At 45.9% G+C, this 17,928-nt stretch overlaps 1 protein-coding gene across 4 annotated transcripts in view; it reads left to right on the top strand.

Annotated features, from left to right (window-relative positions):
• NTRK3 (neurotrophic receptor tyrosine kinase 3) overlaps nt 1–17,021 on the top strand; it is a 217,584-nt gene extending 200,563 nt beyond the window's left edge. For 3 of the 4 annotated variants that reach the window (XM_071814027.1, XM_071814026.1, XM_065846996.2), the window contains 2 exons: nt 4,887–5,045; nt 7,913–17,021. In XM_071814027.1, the coding sequence (XP_071670128.1) occupies nt 4,887–5,045; nt 7,913–8,098 (345 nt within the window). In that variant the 3' untranslated portion in view covers nt 8,099–17,021. The remainder of the gene's footprint in view (nt 1–4,886; nt 5,046–7,912) is intronic. The other variant, XR_010652172.2, reaches the window with a different exon arrangement.
• The last annotated feature ends 907 nt before the right edge of the window (nt 17,022–17,928 follow it).

Below are 17,928 nucleotides of genomic sequence, written 5' to 3'. Positions count from 1 at the left end.
GAAAAGAAATGGTGCCAAGGTCTCCAGTGCTGCTGCATAAACTCAAATGTTTCAGCTTCTTGTACAAAATGGAAGTTCAAATAATGTTGCACCATATGAAAAGACCTATGATGGTTCTTGTGGCTTTCCCAAGGCAGGAGCAGAGCATCCCTGAAGTGTGCCAGGAACAAGAAGAAAGTTGTCAAAGGACCTTGGAAAGCAAGTGCCAAATGACTCAGAAAACCAAACCCACCAAATTATTTATTTATTTTATTTCAAAATTGGGAAGGACACTGCACAAAAAGGAAAATAAAACACAGCCTTAGATTATGCTTGAGACCTAATTCCATTCTTAGCTGAGGTCCATGATGCAACCTTCAGCTGCTAGCATGGAGGGGGTGGCTCAGTTGCTCCACTCTGAATGTTGCTTTGGGTTACAACCCTACAGCTAGTTATGCGAGCTGGGAGGGGTAAAACAGAGCTGCTCACATAGACTACCTTTAATGCGTTAGTATTCCCACCAGTCCAAAGTTCTCATGAGGGTTTTTCAGCTCTACTCTGCTTTTGATTTCCGTGATATGTCTGCTAGTGGCTCAAACTGTGGATATATTGCAGAGTCTTTGGTGAACACTGCTGCTCCACTACCTGCTGCTGTACTGTCAAAGTCATTGGGGATAACATGTCATTTTTCCCTTCCTAATCAGCTGGATGTCATTCAGAAAGCTGGGACAAGGAGAATTTGTTTCCCTAGACACCAGCTTTCCTTGGTAGTAGACAAATCTCGAGCCTTAAAATAACACTTGTACATACCACTTCTATAGCTTTACATCGTCAAAGTGCTGCACTAGCATTAAGTAATTATCTCTCTCCCTAATGGCCATTAATGCTGGCCTTTCCCAAACCTCCCCCATCTCCCCAAGGTTCGTATCTAATACGGTAATAAGCCACTCAAAGAGAGTGGCTGGTTATCTTACAAGTCTATGGGCTTGGATGTGTAATGAGGCTTCAGGGCAGAGGCCGGGTGCCCTGGAGTATCAGAAACATGTGGCTGTAGACCAGGTCATGCACTGGGGAGTATCCATTAGGAAGGGATGGAAACAAGTAGGTGATATTGTGTTCTTGAAATGGAGACAGAAGGGGGAAAGTTTGGCTGCTCAGAGGATACGCACTGATTGCTCTATTTATCACCAGGATAGTACTGCAAACTGAAAGAGCAAAGCAGTGGGAATAACATGTCAGTGTGGGCATGGGGAGTTGATCTAGGGAGAGAAAGTTAGAGAGCTAAAAAATGTCAAGCAAAGCTAGACAGCCATGGCAATGGGATAAAGAGGCCAGTCTGCAGGTCTACGAAGCATTAAAATAACAAGCAGAAAGGACGAGCTTGGCAGCATCATAGGATTTAAAGGGAGGAACAGAAGAGGATTTACTTGCCTTATTTCCTTGAAAGCAAATCCATCTTCCAGGTTGTGAAGTGTCTCCAGAATGTGAGGACATTTCACCCTTAGGGGCCTTTAGAAGATGAACCTGTGTGATGGTTGGGCTGCTGGGCTCCCCCATCCCTAGCTCTCAAGAGGAATGGAGGAAGATGGGGTGGGAAGATTACATGACTGTTTTAGAAAAGCCCCAGACATAGCATGCTCCTGGCAAGCATCAGCCATGCATCATCATTTATTTCTGAAACTTGTCAGGCCCAGCTCTGAGCAAACAGAGGCTTGACTGAAACAAACTTTCAGCTTCTCTCTAAAGACATGACAATTCATTCCAAAGACAAGTCATGTAAACTGGCTTTGCAAAAGAAAAAAAAATAGCATCCTTTTTTTTTAATTTTTTTTCTCTTTTTAGCCCAATTTAATAGCGCAATTTTGCTTTTATGCTTTAAGCAATGGCTGGTCCTGTAAAAGTAGCATGGAGCCATGGGAATCACACACAAGCCTGCAGTGGTGTAACACAGATCACAGCCACTATGTGTTATGCGAAGGATTTCTGTCACCCTGGCCACACTCTGCATCCTATGGCATCAGTAGCACAATCCCTCAGTGCTCAGCTCTAAATCATTTTGCTTCATCAGCAAATAGCAGGGTACAGCTGACTGCAGACCAGGAAGACTTGGCTTAGTGTTCACTTGCCACACAGCTTCAGAGCAGGGCCTTTCCCTGCCTTCCTGCGTCTGTTTTCTCATCTGTGAAATGGGAATTTTAATCTTAATCAGTTTGCAACAGAAGCAGTAAGGGATAGTCAAAGACGATGCTTTAAAATGTAATAGTCTGCCTTACGTGCTGGGCTAGACATCATAGTGGTTTTATAGTACAGTTTAATTGATGCCTGTTCTGCTTATAGCTAGCTAGTGAGTACAAGACTTAACATTTGCTTTCAAAAATGTGGTACCCTCTTTGAGATGCAAAGAATACCTCTGCAAAAGAATACCTTCTTATCTATGGAGCCATATTTTGGGATCCACATATTTCTGGGGATTGCTTATGGTGTGTCCCCCTGCCAAAATAATTAAAAAAAAAAGTATTACTGGATTAATTTATTACTGGATTAATTTTTAGTAAAATCTATGTCTCACATGACATACAGGGATGAGATGAATGTTTTGCCAGTCCCCGGACACCACCATTTGAGCTAAGTCAAGACTGTATTATCACATCCTTGGGACAACTGTTGACCGTGTATGTCACTTGACTAACAGTTCTTTACCAGGATGTTTCTAGAGGAGACCAAAGACCTTGACTTTGTTTTAGAACTGATATGGGACTACTGGCTTCTCTGCTCTAGTTTCGGGTCCAGGTTCTCAAGTGGTGTAAATCAGGGCCCTCCCATTCATGCAATGCTGCTGTAGTACTGTTTGTGTAAGCTGCGGACCTGGTTCATAGTTTCTAAACTGCCATAAGACCCGTGCAAAAGGGAATTAAGTGTTGTCAATACATTGTACTACCTGTATTCTCAAATGATCCTGCAAGATTCAGGATATTACAGATGCAGAAAGCTTTGCAGTAAGTAATCATTTTGAGATTGCTGGAAAAGAGTTTGTGCTATTTAAAGGAAAAAAAAATAAGAATTAGCACAAAACAGTTTTTGTAACAATCAAGTTTGATATATGTCCAGTTCTGTCAATAACATTTCCTTGGAGCCCTTCGCAAGAAGAGAAAACAACTTGTAAAAGCTGGAAATGCAGGAAAGAGCTAAAATTGCAGCCAGGGCTTCGAAAAGAACAAAGAAAAGCATATTTCCATTTCCATCACAGGAGAACATTCCTGGGAGTTCAGAGCAGCAAGCTGGGAACACACCAGCCAAGTCATCTCTAAATAGGAGGTGTAAAGCTGCAATGAGCTTTTTATCTTCGTGCATCAAAGTTCTGAGTGCCTCTGCACTTAGGAAATATGTTCCTGAGACTTCTAAAACTCCTCTTTTTTTTTGAGGGACAGTCTGTTTCAGAGTTAGAAAAAGGGCTGGTCTGCAGACCTCTTGAATACCTCATTGCAAGTGCAGGTCCAATTCCAAATTCTGTCAAACCCCAGATAAGTCTGACTCTCACTCTCCTTGCAGAAAGTCTGCTAAGCATCATACCCATGTCACACCCTGTTCCAAGACACCTCCCCAGCACTGTCCCTCTGGCTGCCAAGCTCTGCTGTCTCTGGACTGACCCTTCCCCACACCAGTTCTGCTTTAATCAGGCAAAGAAACCTCTGGCAGCTTGGAGGAGAGCTTTTATTTGTACCAGAAATGTTTTCATCCAAGAGAGCACAAGTAATCTGCTGGAAAACTAAATACCAGATACCTTCTCCCCTGGTCTGCCACAGGACCAGAGAGATTTCTGCCTGTTTGATTCAGTTGCAGTGCTACAAAGCTATGAGCACTTGCTTTTTTTGGTGTCCATAATGAGACAAACACAGTTTCCCAAGCAGCACCACAAAAGCATTCCTGGGACACTTCACCTTCAGGAGAAACAAGCGCTGAAGACTTGCAGACACACTGCTTCCAGCACAGGCTAGTGACTAGCCTTCTCAATTAGCCATTTCCCTGCAGATGGTGCTGCTTCTGTAGAAGGACAGAACAGATAAAAATTTAGTCTGCTTAGAGATACTTCTTTAGAAATCTCTAGTGGGGCTGAAGGTAAATCCACTCGCTTTCAAACTGTTTGCATGTATCTACCTGCTGGATTAATGTGCCTTAGAGAAGAATAGACACTGATTGAGAAAGTGCCTTTCCCTGGCTTGACATACTCCAACGGGACTTTTCCCATGAGCTCTTCCATTTCCAGACTCTCCCAAGGGCTGGCTTTCCTGCCTCCAGTAGATGCTGGGCATATCCTTGCCTGTAAGAGCCTGTTCTTTACACACAGACCGTCTGTTTGCAGTGCAGTCCTGCAGTCATTTACATATTCAAAACACCTTTAAAAAAGCCTGCAGCTTTGTTTGATGAGCTCAAAAATCTTTCATGCAATTAGGTGGTGGACAGATGCCTGTGCAGGGCTTTTAGAAAACTGTACCAGAGAGAGCCAAACCTCACGCTGGAGTTCTGGTGGGTGCCTCAGTGCGCTGTGGCCCTGTAACACTCCATACTTTTACTCAACAGTGTTTCTTGCTTGGCCTCCTGGTTCATCGGATCTTGGGGCTGGCATATGCTCTTAGTGTTTTATCATTTGATTTCTTTACAATCCTATTTTGGGAGGAGAGGACATCATTTATCTTGGTGCATTTCATTCCCTATCCATCATGTTAACCAGGTGGGATCGGTGGGTAAGCCCATGGGCGGTCAGGGAGGCAGCAGCCAGCCCAGCTCTTTTGCACAGCTCCGTGTTGATGTATCTCATAGGGAAGCCCTGAGTTTGTCCACATCATGTCAGGGCTGACCCTTTCCTCAGTCTCAACACTCATATTCCTTGTGCCTTTGCCCTCAACCAGGTTGGAGGACACACCATGCTGCCTATCCGCTGGATGCCTCCCGAGAGCATCATGTACAGAAAGTTCACAACAGAGAGTGATGTCTGGAGCTTCGGGGTGATCCTCTGGGAGATCTTCACGTACGGGAAGCAGCCCTGGTTTCAGCTCTCAAACACAGAGGTACAACAGTGCTGAGATGCCTTAGCTGAAAACCGTACTTTTTACTTTCTCTCCTTTTCAGATTTCTTGCAGTTTGTACATAGATGTTCCCCCACTGGGCAGTCCCATTACTTCACCATGGGAGAAGTGTCATTATCTCATTTAAGAGCTGGGGAAGCTAAGACATGCAGGAACCAAAGGACTCTGCCAAAACCATGCACTGGCTCAGCCTCAGTCCCTCCCCCTTAGTTCCTGCATGGCAGCTACAACTCATAACTTCTTGGGGTGCTGCCAGAACTGGGGATACCCAAATTACTGCTGGGATCTAAGTTATTGTCATACCCTGCATTTCTTCTGCTCTCTTTCTCCTCACTTTATAGCTGAGGTTCTTACTACAGCCTTCAATTTATGAGAATTTGAAGCCTGTTATACAGCATGTGGCACAGTTGTGTGGGGCTTTTTTTTTTAGGGGTATCTATTATATGGTTTGCCCCAATTCATTGGGGGTGGAACCCAAAGAGCTGGTTTGTTTTTGCTATTTCTTTGAATAGAAAAAGTTGGAGCCCATCAGTATAGGGCTGTACTGTAAAAATGTTGAGGGAAGGCTGGCTGGGATTAGCAGAGTGTCAGAGCTGAGGTTTGAGGCACATCAGCAGAAATGCATTAGAAGATTTTTGCTCAGAATAGCAGGGGGTATTATAGAAGAGGAACAAGACATTGACATAGCAGTGTGTGGGAACCTTGCACATTTTTATCCTACTGTGTATCTAATGGATTTCAGAAATTTCACCTTTTGTAATGAGAAATGTGCATTTTCTGCTTTCTGGATACAGATCCCTTAATTAAGCAAGTTGCAGAGATGGCAAATCCAAGGTGTTGCTTTGCAGCTCTAATACTTGCCCATTCGTGTGCTCAATGGGGCCTGACTGTATATCCCAAAGTAGCACACGCAAACATTTTAGAGACACAAACAATGGAATCGACAGCGACAGAAGTTATTTGTCACACTACTTAATGAGCTGCTCTTGCATTTCCCTGGGAGGGTAAATACAAACACACACAAATGAGCACATGTAGCTTGTAGAGGGGTGATGGGCATGCTGGAATACAACAGCTCAGCTGTCCCTGTGCTTTCTGCCTCAGCTTCCTTTGCAGGGCAGTAGGACTGTGAATAGTCACCCCTAACCTTGAGGGAAGAGGGCTGGCTAAAATCTGCAGAGATACGACTGTATTGGCTTTTCTACCATTCATGGAAAAATCTCATCCTTCCCTTTCTTACTGCTGTACTACTTCTTCCTGAGAGCTGAGGACTCCCACCCTAAACTGCACTGTCCTGGTTGGAGGGAGCCACATTATCTCTCATCGAGCTCATTTTTCACCATTTGTTGTGATGGACAGAACCTGAGTGGTTGCAGGGGACTGACACCTCCAGCATCTCCTGGATGCTGAGGCATCAGAGAAAGTCTCAGCAGCAGCCTGGCCACATCTGCAGAGCTCCGGGAAAAGTCAGAATCAGTGAGTCTGTGCCAGGCTCCAGCGCTGGACCATGAGCCATCACCAGGGTGGCCAAGAACTGCCATTGTTGGGTGTGGGCATCAGCAAGGCTGGATGCTCGCTCCCTCCTGCGGCATCCACGTGGCCTCATACCCCCAGAGCGTTTTCAGCAGGTTTGTTCAAGGCTAGAAGAGAGGCCTGGCCTGAGCAGAGGGATGAGGCAGGGCACCAGCTCATCTGAAAGCCTTAACCAGTCCATTAACTTTAGTCTATGCCATTTCTTTGTCCTGCTCCTGTGCATGTCCAGGGTGTCCTGTCAGAAACCATAACTCATGTCTTCCCACAAGTCATGGCTGCCAGCAGCTTTATGGTGTGCAGGCTGCTCTGCATGCTGTGTCTAACTTGCCAGGCTTTCGGCAGGTCCTAATCTCTCCCCTCTGTATTTATATGCAAACAACAAAGCGATAAGTGTCCATTGAGCTGTGTGGCAGGCCCGTTACTATTCATAAATGATAAAATCCAAACACCCCTTGCTGGGTGGCTTCCCTCACCACACTGCTTGGGATTTGTGTTTATCTGCAGACCATGGCAGGTCACTCACAGCAATGCTGGGGCTCATCAGCTCTAACCAGGGAGGCCAGACAGTAATAGCAGCTCTCTGACAAATCATAACCCCCCTTCTCTTTGCATCCGTTCCTCCGGTGAACAAAACACAGACACTTAGGGCAGGCCTTTCCAATGGCATCCCTCTGAAGACTTTTATGCTGTCCAAGAGGTATTTCTCTCATTAGCAGCACCACCCTGACCCAGAACAGTGTTAGCACTGCAATTTTTTTTTTCCTCCATCACAGTTGTGATTTGAGATGAAATTTCATTCTTTCAGCTGCTTTTCTATGTCAAAAATGAGGCAAAGCTGCCCTTGGAGATGGAAGTAGAAAAAGATGCTCTGAACTCTCCCTTGTAGAATTCTCTTGGGCTTTGTGATGGAAAGGACTCTTGATTTTCAGTGAAGAAAAATATTATTTCAGCTGTGTAAAATATTACTTCAGTTTGGGGAGTTTTGCTTTCTTCAGTTAGTAGGAAAACTGACATAAATTAAAACTTCATTTAATTTGTGACCTTCTGTTTGGAGAGCGCATTGAGGTAGGTAGGTGTCAAATACTGAAGGTTTTTGGGAACTGCAAGACTGCGGATGAAGACTAAATTTTCACTGTAAAATTATCTTTAATAGCACACAAACAGGTGAGCACTGAGGATCTGCAGACCTCTTGGCTTCTCAGAACTCCCGTTCACTAAATGGTACCACATCAGCCAAGAAGTAGCTGGGACAGGACAGTCTCCAGGAACTACCCGACTGGTGTTCAATGTCTCCTCTCTTTCTTTCTTTCTTTCAGGTCATTGAGTGCATTACCCAAGGTCGAGTTTTGGAAAGGCCTAGAGTCTGCCCCAAAGAGGTTTACGACATCATGTTGGGCTGCTGGCAGAGAGAACCTCAGCAAAGGCTCAACATCAAGGAGATCTACAAGATCCTTCATGCTCTGGGCAAGGCCACACCAATCTACCTGGACATCCTTGGCTAGCAGTGGCCACTTGTCTAAAGTCCCTGCTCCTTCCTTCTGTCCTTCCTTCCCTCTCCCCCTCCCAAGTCCTTTGCCCCTCAGCTCCCAAGCAAACATGTTCATATAAACTCAAGTGCCTGCTACACATACAACACTGAAAAAAAAAACAAAACAGAAAGGAAACCAACAAAAATCCTACAAAACAACAACCTGTAAGGCAGTTTGGCTTATATATATTTATAGATATCTCTCTATATATAACTTCCACACCAATACAAAAAGAAGCTGCTGTTACAGAAAATTGTAAGACTTTAAACAAAAAAGAAACAAAAGAGGGAGAAAAAAGTACTTAAAAGATATATATAATTAAAAAAGAAAAAAAAAAAAAAAAAGAAAGGAGAGGGTATCTTTCCCCGAGCAATGAAGCAGTGAATTGTAACCCTGCTGTGAGAATGGTTCGGGCTGCTGGGCAGGGCGCTAGACTGGCTGCAGCAGCGATGCCATCCCGGGTAGGAGCCCCGGGAGGAAAGCCTTGCCCTGGTTGTATGATATGCACTGAATGTGTGAAATCAATCCTCCTTTTTTGTCCTTGCTTCCCTCTCTCCTTCCAAACCTACAAGTGATGGGCGCAAAGCCAGGGCAGTGCCCCTGGATGAACTCTCTTTTACCAGCCCTTTCCCTCCCTCTCAGTCCTCCCCCATCCCTCTCTGCCGTCCTGCCTTTTTCCTTCCTCCGGCATTTCAGGACAATTTTTCTAATTTGCTGATTCTTAAACGTATAGACTCAAGGCTTTCAAACACACAGTCAAAAGGATTGTGGCACCTACGGGTAAAACACACACTGGGAACCAGCTGTCCTCCTGCAGACCCCGAGCCGGCCGGACCCAGACCTCCCTCCTGCCCCGCGCCACAGCTGGGAGAGCAGCGGGACCGAAGCGGCTGCACGAGGGAGTCGAGGGGGGTCCTGGAGACCCATTCCTGAATCATCCTCAACCCATTTAAATGTGTGAGACAGGTGTGCCACTCATCTGGGGTGCCCAGTACAAGTGGCGACTTTGGGAGGAACAACCCTTCTTGTCCTCATCCCTCTTTTTTCCTCCCACCCTTCACTCTTGCTAGCAGCCATGGGGTTGCTCCCCCTCCCTCAGCTGTCTGCACCCTGGCCACATTGGTCCCTGGTGTAAACCTTCAGCAGCCAGAGCTGGATCCCTGCTCCCTGCACTGGGGGAAGGCTGCAGCCAGCCGGGCATGCCCACGGGGTCAGCACATCGCAGCGCTCTTCCTCCCCATCCTCTTCCCTTCCCTTTCCCTGCCCCATGCCTCAGTCATGAGCTAGTGGGGGAACAAGGAGGGGACAAGGCCTCCGAGATGGCTGGGAACCTACCAGCACCTGCCTACAGCCCCCCTTGCCATTCTCCTCACGTCTCCATTCCCTGAAAGGATTGATGCATCTGCCTTTGAGCTGTTGTGAAATGCAGAGGCTGAAGAATAGCTCCACAGGCAGCCCTGGGAGGAGGGGGGGAAGGTGCCTTCAGGAGCAGACGGCTCAGCGGATGGCCGCAGCGGCCAGCCTTGCATCTCAATGAGGATAAAGGCCTGACAGGCAGCGGCAGTGGGTGGTGGGGACAGCAAAGGAGGGCCAGAAGCATCCTCCTTATAGCCCATCTCCCTCCAGCAGGAAATAATCCCGACCTGGGGAAAGACTGAGTCAGACACTGAATTCTGTCAGTCCAGACTAGGCTCAGAGCACAAAACCTTTCTAGTCTTTTGGTTTTTTTTCCTATGGCTAATCAAGGATGAGGGGGAACTTCAGCATGGCAGCGGCTCTCAGGAGGCAGGGAGCAGGTGCCACAGGCATTGTCAAGGCAATTTTGAGAAGGCAACAACAATCGGCGCAAAAATAGCCTGCTCAGATGTGGCGATTGCCTGGAAGGGAATGCAGATGAGAGGAAGAGGAGATGGAGAAGGGATCTTGTATCCTTCCCTGTGGCCAGAGTAGTGTCTATGGTCAGCATGCAAGGGGAGATGAGTGATTGACTGAGACCTAGTTACGGCCAGCTACTGAGAAGAGAAGATTTTGCATCCTCTTCTCATGCCCCTTGTCTCTTGATAATCTCTACCTCCCACCCATGGCTCTGGCATGACCTGGTTTATGGTTTCAGACAGGGCAGGGGACACTGCTACAGGGAGGTTTGTGGTGGCAGAAGTGGCCGTGGGTTTATTTTGTGCTTGTGTAAAGAGCAGTGCGAGCTTGGGGTGAGAGATGATGGGTGGTGGTAACCCTGTGGAAGTAAGAATGTAACCTTCCTCTGCATGTTAGAGAGATCGGGGCTAGTGGGACAGACTCGTGCCAATGGAGACTGGGTGGACAGCCGCTGAACAGGCACCAGCAGCTCGCAGCATGGACACCAAAGATGGCATGATCATGGACAAGGGTGTGGACTGGCACCCCCTCAATAGCAGGATCTTGCTTCTTTGGGAGGGGACATCTAGATTTCCTCATGAGCATACTTAGGTCCTCCTTTGGAAGTGGAAAAGATTGGTTGAAAAGTTGTTAGCCCTGGCCTGGCTCCTTCTGTACACAGGCTGCTTTGGCTAAAAGCACTGGAGATTCTGTAAAGCGCAGAACAAGTGATGGTTGTTAATGACTCAGTGTCTCCAAAAGAAAACCCTTCCCTGGGACTGCCTGTCTCTTGCCTCAAATGGTTTCTCACTCCTGTGGCTCCCAGGCACAGCACTGGATTGTGCAAGTCCACAGCTTTTTCCACCCCCCTCTCTCATTCTCATTTCTCTTTTGGACAATGTCACAGGCCTCTACACTATCAAATCACCTACAGACACTGTGTTCCCATGGTCAATGTGATTCTCCTGTCATCATTCTGCACAAGCATCTACAACCTCCTTTCCTTCCTTCTTTTCTCCTTCCCTTCCCCAGCACCACCACCATGTTCCTTTTGCCCCTTCTTTGTATGGTCGCAACAGCGAGGTGAGCTCAGGAGCTGGGCATGACACCAGGCCTTGGTGCTGCATGGTTTGGAATAAGTGGTCTGTGAGAAAAAAGGAGATGGGTCCCCAGAAGATGTGAACGGGCTGCAACCAAGGTTCAGGCTGTCTGACTGCTTTACTGTTAACCACACCAAGTGCAGTGACTGCCTCAGAAAAAGGTCCTTTTGTCAAAGTTAATTGTGAACAATTGCTCAGAAGAGCAGGATGAGCTGCAGTTCTGTGGCGTGACGTCTCCTTGGCTGCAGCTGCTGCTTTATGCCCCTTGGCCTGTTGGTGCTGGATGGAAGTTTGTTGCGGGGGGAGGAAGAGGTTGTTTTGTGTTCGAAGACATGATGGAAACTGCTGCATCTCTTTTTGGCATAACCATTTTGAATGAGAAGAATGAAAGCAGCTGTGCTGTGTTCCTGGTGAATACCCTGAGACCTGATTTCCAGAAGCACCTTCCCTGGACCAGAAGCGAAGCTGCCCATCAGCACGGGTGATCGTGCTCTGCCCTCTAGGAAGAGGGGCTCTGGTGTGGCCCCAGTGCATGTGAGGGGAGGAAGAAGAGCAGGTTTGGGGGGAAACTCCCACAGAGTGCCATAAACCTGAGTATGGGGACTGTTTGGAGGCAAACAGATAAGAGTACATGCTCCTTCTCCATTTCTAGGAGAGATAATTATCATTGCCCAGCCTCTACTAAGAGGAAAGAGCTATCCTTGCTTCCTGGGAACACCAACAGGTCTCACCCAGCTCTGGGCCAAGCCAGGCCTAACTCCCAGCATGCCCAGGCAGATGTTTCCACCACCCAGCCTTCTCCATCAACAGTTTTCTCAAGGGGGTTATGAAAGGGAGCTGGGAGGAACATCAGGCTAGGCATTGCTGGGAAGGGGCCATGGGGTCTTCCCTGTCCCAGCTGCATCCTGCTCCCTGAAAATTAAAATTGTTAGCACCAACTCAGTCATCCAAGCTTGTCGCTGGAATGATGCTTTCTTGGAGGTGAACGTGTTATTTTGGTGCATGGTACAGGTGTCTGCCATACGCCAGGGCTGCAAACTGTGTGCAGTAAATGTGACTCCAGCCTTAGGAGCTCACCAGTGACTTGTCTTCTCCAGCCATCACTTTTCCTTCTGTCAGGTTGCCAGATGAAAGCTGAAACGTAGCTAAAGGAAGACATGCAATGATCTGCCAGACTGAAAGTCCACCCTGTCTCCCACAAAGCTTGCCCATCTGGTCTTTTCAAATATCCCTCAATGCATGTATTTTGGGTGTAAAAAAGAGCCTGGGGTGCCTCATTTGAGACCTGTCCTCGGGCCTACAGGGTGTTGAATTGCAGACGGGTGGCTCTGGGAACATGTGCTTCACAGACAAATATGAAAAATCTGGAATGCCTTTAGAAAGGCTGCTTTAGAGACATCACCAGGTTTGAGGTGTCTGCTTGCCCTCAGGAGTGAGTAGAACAAGGTGGGAAAATATGTGGGGAAATAAAAAAGTCAAGGAAAGGGAAAGGCTGGGTTTAGAAGGCAAGTAGTTTGGATTAGGAAATCGAGATTGGTTTTGGGAGTGTGGTGTAGAATTTTAAGTAGCACAGTGGATACAAGCAAAACCAAAAGAAAATAGGAACATACTGGAGCTTCAGGAAAAGCCACCTCAAACACTGGGCAAATACTGGTTTAAAAAAGAGACAGAAACCAATAAAAGCAAGGGATCATTTATCCAGGCAGAAAACAAAATCATGAGGGTTTGTGCTCTTTTGTGATACTATTTTCTATAAGAAAATGCAACTAAGAGAATGCCTGAAAAGTTATGTTTTTTTCAGGGCCACAGACGGAAGTATAATACTGCACAAGCTGTTTCCTTTCCTGTGAAAGGCTCTTACTTCCCAGAACTCAAATGCATGAGTTTCCATGAGCTCAGAGTATGGGTTGAAGAATGTAGACCTGGGTCATCGCATAACCATGAAACCAGAAGTAGTTCTGAACAGCTGGTCAGCAGGCATTCACATGCCAGTCTGCACAGAGACAGTATTTTATTCAGCAATGTCATCTTAAGAAGTGACTTAAGTCATTTTTCCTCCCAAAGGGAGTGTCTACATCCTTTGCTCAACTGTGACTCCCAATGGCTAATGAAAAGGCAATACAAGTAGCTGAATTTTTGGTGCATCGTATTTCCATTTTTGCTTCCTGATCTGGCCAGGAATCAAGTGAACCACTACAGCCATGGCTTGTATCACACGTTTTCATAAGATCTGTAGGTGGGTTCTGTGATCGTAAGGCAATGGTGAGGGATAAGCAAGCTGAATAAATGGGATTCTGGTGGCCATAGCATGCTGTAGTGGCTCCTCTGTTACCTTGAAGGTTACGGGCATCAACAGGGCTCCTCTGATATGAGACTCAGCAGGCACGAGCATGCTTTCACACAACCCAAAAGGCTTATTCTCCATTCAGATACAGTGGCTTTCTAATGGATAGCAGGGTCAAGGAGCCTTGGCATAACAGCACTACTGGTCTCCAAGTGAGTACCGAAAACAGAAAAAGAGCAAATTCCACTCTTGGCACTGCTTTGCAGGAGAAAACACACTTGCCTAACTCTAAGTGCCTTCCCCACCCTTATCCCAATGTGTCTCTTAAATCAGTATGCATTTAATGTTTCTTTAAGTAACTGCTAAGTCCTAAAAAAATATTCTCCCTTTGCTGCTCTCCTTGCAAGCAGAGATATTGAGTTACAAGCCTGGAGAAAGTAGGTGTTTTCAAAACATCCATTCTGGCTGGCAATGTCATAAATGACACAGGCAGACACGTCAGTTGCTGCTTCAAGAGGAATGCAGGAGCATTCCATCTCTCCTGTACCTCTTGTTCCCTCCCAGTACACTACCGAGCCACAAAACAGCTCCCTGAGAGATGTGACAGGAGTCCCATTGCTTGCAACTTTGAAAAACTGAACTGAGGAAATAGATAAGAGACCAAAGGGAGAGAAGGACACAATCGTACAGCTTTCTTTCAGGGCTGAGCTAAGTGAGCAGATAGGTTGGTTTCACCTCAATGGCTTGAGTTTCTTATAGACCCAATAAGACAGGTCTTTTCAGACTAAAGGAATGACCATTGGTTACTGCTCCCTTCTGTTAGGCCCACAATTTTAGCATCTCTTCAAGGGGAAAGGAGGCACAGAAAATCAACCATTGCTTCCTCACACCCTCAGGAGTCCTCTACATGAACTGATCTCCTGCCCAGCACAAGCAACTGATCCTACAGCTGAAAACTTGAGCAGTTGTTCTGAGGGGATGTTTAACTGCTGAACTACTGGCTTCTTAGGACAAGGTCCCAGCAGGGAAGGACTAAAATTCCTCTAAAGTAAAAGCAGAGCTCTGGGAGGTCTGAATGTCTTCTTGCATGCATTCTCTCGCTCTCTGCTGGCTTCCAACATCCCCAATCTTTACTGCTTGATACTTAGATAGCTGAGTTTCTGCTTTCACTGCCTTTTCAGAGCACAGAGAGTTGGTGAAGCTGTTTGATTTCAATGTGGTAGGTGAGATAAGATTTCTCTCCCCTGCCCTCTTCTTTTTCTCCCTGCGCGGCTCCTGTCCTTGCAGTTCTCAGGACTTGACTACCCGAGTTTTAAATGAACCGAACATCTTAATGTGAGGTGAATCCCAAGACCACAAACAGTTTGGACTTCAAACAGTGAGAAAATTGGCGCCGAATGATTCCGCACACAAAGCAGAAAACTTTCATTTCCTGCAGGCAGGATGGAATTGACTGTTATATTAAGACTTCAGAAGGAGCACTGCCCCGGAGTAATTTCACTGCTGTCAGGCAGTGTTGACATCTAGATTAACCTCTGTGCAGTGAATTTTACAGCAAAGCTCATTGTAATGCATGTGGGGTATCTCCTGTAAATCCCAGCTGAAGCCCACAGTGTCCCACCCTTCTTCACTGGAGAAAGGGTTGGGGAGCAGCTGCTATCATTTTTGACCCCAGCAAAGCATGACTCTAACCTCATCCAGGCCAGTTCTGCTGAAACTGATTTTCTACCGTACTGAAGTGACAGTAGCTCCAGCCTGCCTTTTTTTTCTTTTTTTTAAATTCCCAAAAGAGGTTTACATCACAAGGCTGACATTTTTTTCCAGTGACAAACAGCTCCCTTCATGTATCCGCCCAGCAACAGTCCTAATTAAAAGGCACTAGTTAAACAGTGGCAATTAGCTGCTTGCACTGATTAACTCCAAGACATACAATCCACACACACAATGCTCTGATCAGACGCGATGCAGGACTAAATGGCAAACTCCCAGCTGACATGAAACGAGAGCATTCAATCCTACCCACCAACCCACAGGCATACTATTAACTCTGTCTACCAAACCAAAACTGCGTGAATTAAAGAAGTTCACACAGTTCACTCAGTGCAAGGCAGAGAACACTGTAAAAGAAGCCTCTTGACTCCTGAACACAATGCTCCCTTTCTAAAGTTGGAAGCACAGACCAGACCCCAAGCCCTTTAGTCTTTTGCTATAAGAGTGGGTCAAGCAGCGAGAGTTCCCAGGCAGGAACACAACAACTTCTTCACTCTTGTGCAGTTAGAAGCAATCTTGTCTGGAGTCAAGATGCATCTCTGAGATGCACTTCTGTGTAACGAAAACCCACTAGCATCCAAAACCAATGGAAGATGAAGGGAAGGATTTTTTACGTTTGTGTGTTTTTCCACACCTTCTTATTCATACAGTTGTTTTCATACTTGGACATTGCTCTGCAGTCATTTGCAGGAGACGAGAGACAAGCTATAAGATACCAAACCTTAGCCACTAACCCTCAGGGCAAAATCTCGAGCACTCCTAGAAATCTCTTTCAGAGACCACTCGTGCTCACACACAGCTCTCCATGGCAGGGTTACTGTTATATTTGTCCAAGCCCTTGGCTAGCCTATGAAGAGGGAAAGTACCTGTAGCTTCCCCTCATCTTCAGATAGAGTTTTGTGTCCTTGGCTTTTCTGTAGTCAGGCCCATTGGGAAGACTGCTTCAAACTTACATTTACTGCCCCCAATCAGAACACAGCTGAAAAGGCTACCCAAGGTTATAGAGAAGGTCAAGCTGTTGTTTTGGGCTGGAATTTGCTTTGGAAGGAATTTGATGGAACAATTTAACCACCACAGCACATCAAAACTGGTGGCTTCATTTAAAAAGTAATCAGTATTGTATTTCGCTTTAGACATCCGTGCATTAGTGTTCTGCAAATATGATTTCCTCTTTGTTTGCATTATTGATGCCATAAAATGTCAGACACATTAAAGAAAAAAAAGAGGCCAACCTTTGGGGTTTGGAATGATTCTGGCTGAATCACAGTTGGGTTACTTTTATTTTTATTTCCCATGGTAGTGATGGACTGTTACTCATTCTGCTATTGCTTTACAAAGAGTTCTCTGTAACTGTATTTATACAGCCAACCATATTACAGGAAACACATAACCTTGATATTTTTTTGCTGTATGTGGCGCTGTGTGTTTTATGTGTCTTGGGGAAGGGAAGGGAGGAGGAGCTTTTTAAAGAGCCCTCCTATGTCTGATAGTACATTGGCTTTGTGTGATGCTGTGTGACTCCCTTCTGCTCAGGTAGCTGGTTTGATTTTTTCTCAAGAACTGACTTTTGTGATCAGGATTTGAGGACTTCTGGTTTTGCACTGCCCAGAATCTGTCATCTGCTTTCAACATTCAGCAGCCATCTGCTATCCACAATGGTTCCTAGATGTCTATGCCACAGAGATTACACAGCACTTGACTCTCAGGCATGCGATAGAGGAGTTTTTAGCTTGTTCTGGTCCTGGACCAATGGCGAGTTTGCCGATTTAGCTTGGATCCTACACTCCTCTCCACCCAAGGCTCACTGACTGCTGTTCCAAGATAAAGAGTATGAGCTGCTCGGTGTTTTTTCTCCTAGACCATTAAAGAGCACTGCCCTTGAAAGTCATATGCTTTCTGCCTCACCTCTCTATAAAGGATGCTGATCCATTGTTCAATTTTCCTGTGAACCTTTTGGAAGAATATTTTCCCTCTTAAATTCTCAACATTTAAAAAAAAATCTCCTCCCAGGTCTTCTGTCTTCTTGAAAGTAACAGTGAAAAAATAAGATGGGATTATCACCCTTATGTAGGGATTTTTATCAGTGGTAACATTTCTTTTCAGTTTTTTCTTTCCAGTGACAGCAAGACTTGGGAGCAGAGGGAGTGGGATACAGTGGAGCAGTCTAAGGAATGGACTCAACTATGACCTAGACTGTCAGGTCACCTGTTCACCTACTAGGCCCTTGCCAGCTTCATACGGCAAGGAACCCTGAGCCCTTCATGAGTAGCTTCCTGCCCAGCTCTCTTGTTTCTACTCCAGTTCTGAGGAATGGCCTTCAGATGACCTTCAGATCACCTTATCTTCACTGATCCACATTAGAGGTATCCAAACAGCCCAAAGAAAAGATGACGTGGGGCTGAATGGGTGTGTAATCTGATGTCTTTCTTCACCTTTTAAATCAGGGGTAAAGACAGTGAAAGTGACAGAAGAGGAAAATTATTTTCTCTGACAGGAGTGATCCAGTTTCTTTTAAAACCCAGATATTTAAGATGCCATGCAGCAGTACCTATAAATATGCCTTGAAATGTTGAATGAGCACAAGAAGTCTATTTGATTTTGTTTTTATGCCTGTAATTTCTCTCACCAAGAATTCAGCTGTTACTCAGCTCCCAGCAGGTTGTTCTGATTGCTGGAGAGATGGTTGGGATTGATTCCGGCTGTGATCTGTTCAAGTCCAGTCTCATGTAGCTAGATTGAGACAATAGAAATAATCAGCAAGGGACTGAATTGTTGTTCCTGTGTAACTAAACCTT

Source organism: Patagioenas fasciata, chromosome 12 (genome assembly GCF_037038585.1).
Source record: "Patagioenas fasciata isolate bPatFas1 chromosome 12, bPatFas1.hap1, whole genome shotgun sequence".
In the NCBI taxonomy this organism is placed as follows: domain Eukaryota; kingdom Metazoa; phylum Chordata; class Aves; order Columbiformes; family Columbidae; genus Patagioenas; species Patagioenas fasciata.
The sequence above is the reverse complement of the archived record's forward strand: the minus strand, read 5'-3'. Positions and strand labels throughout refer to the sequence as shown.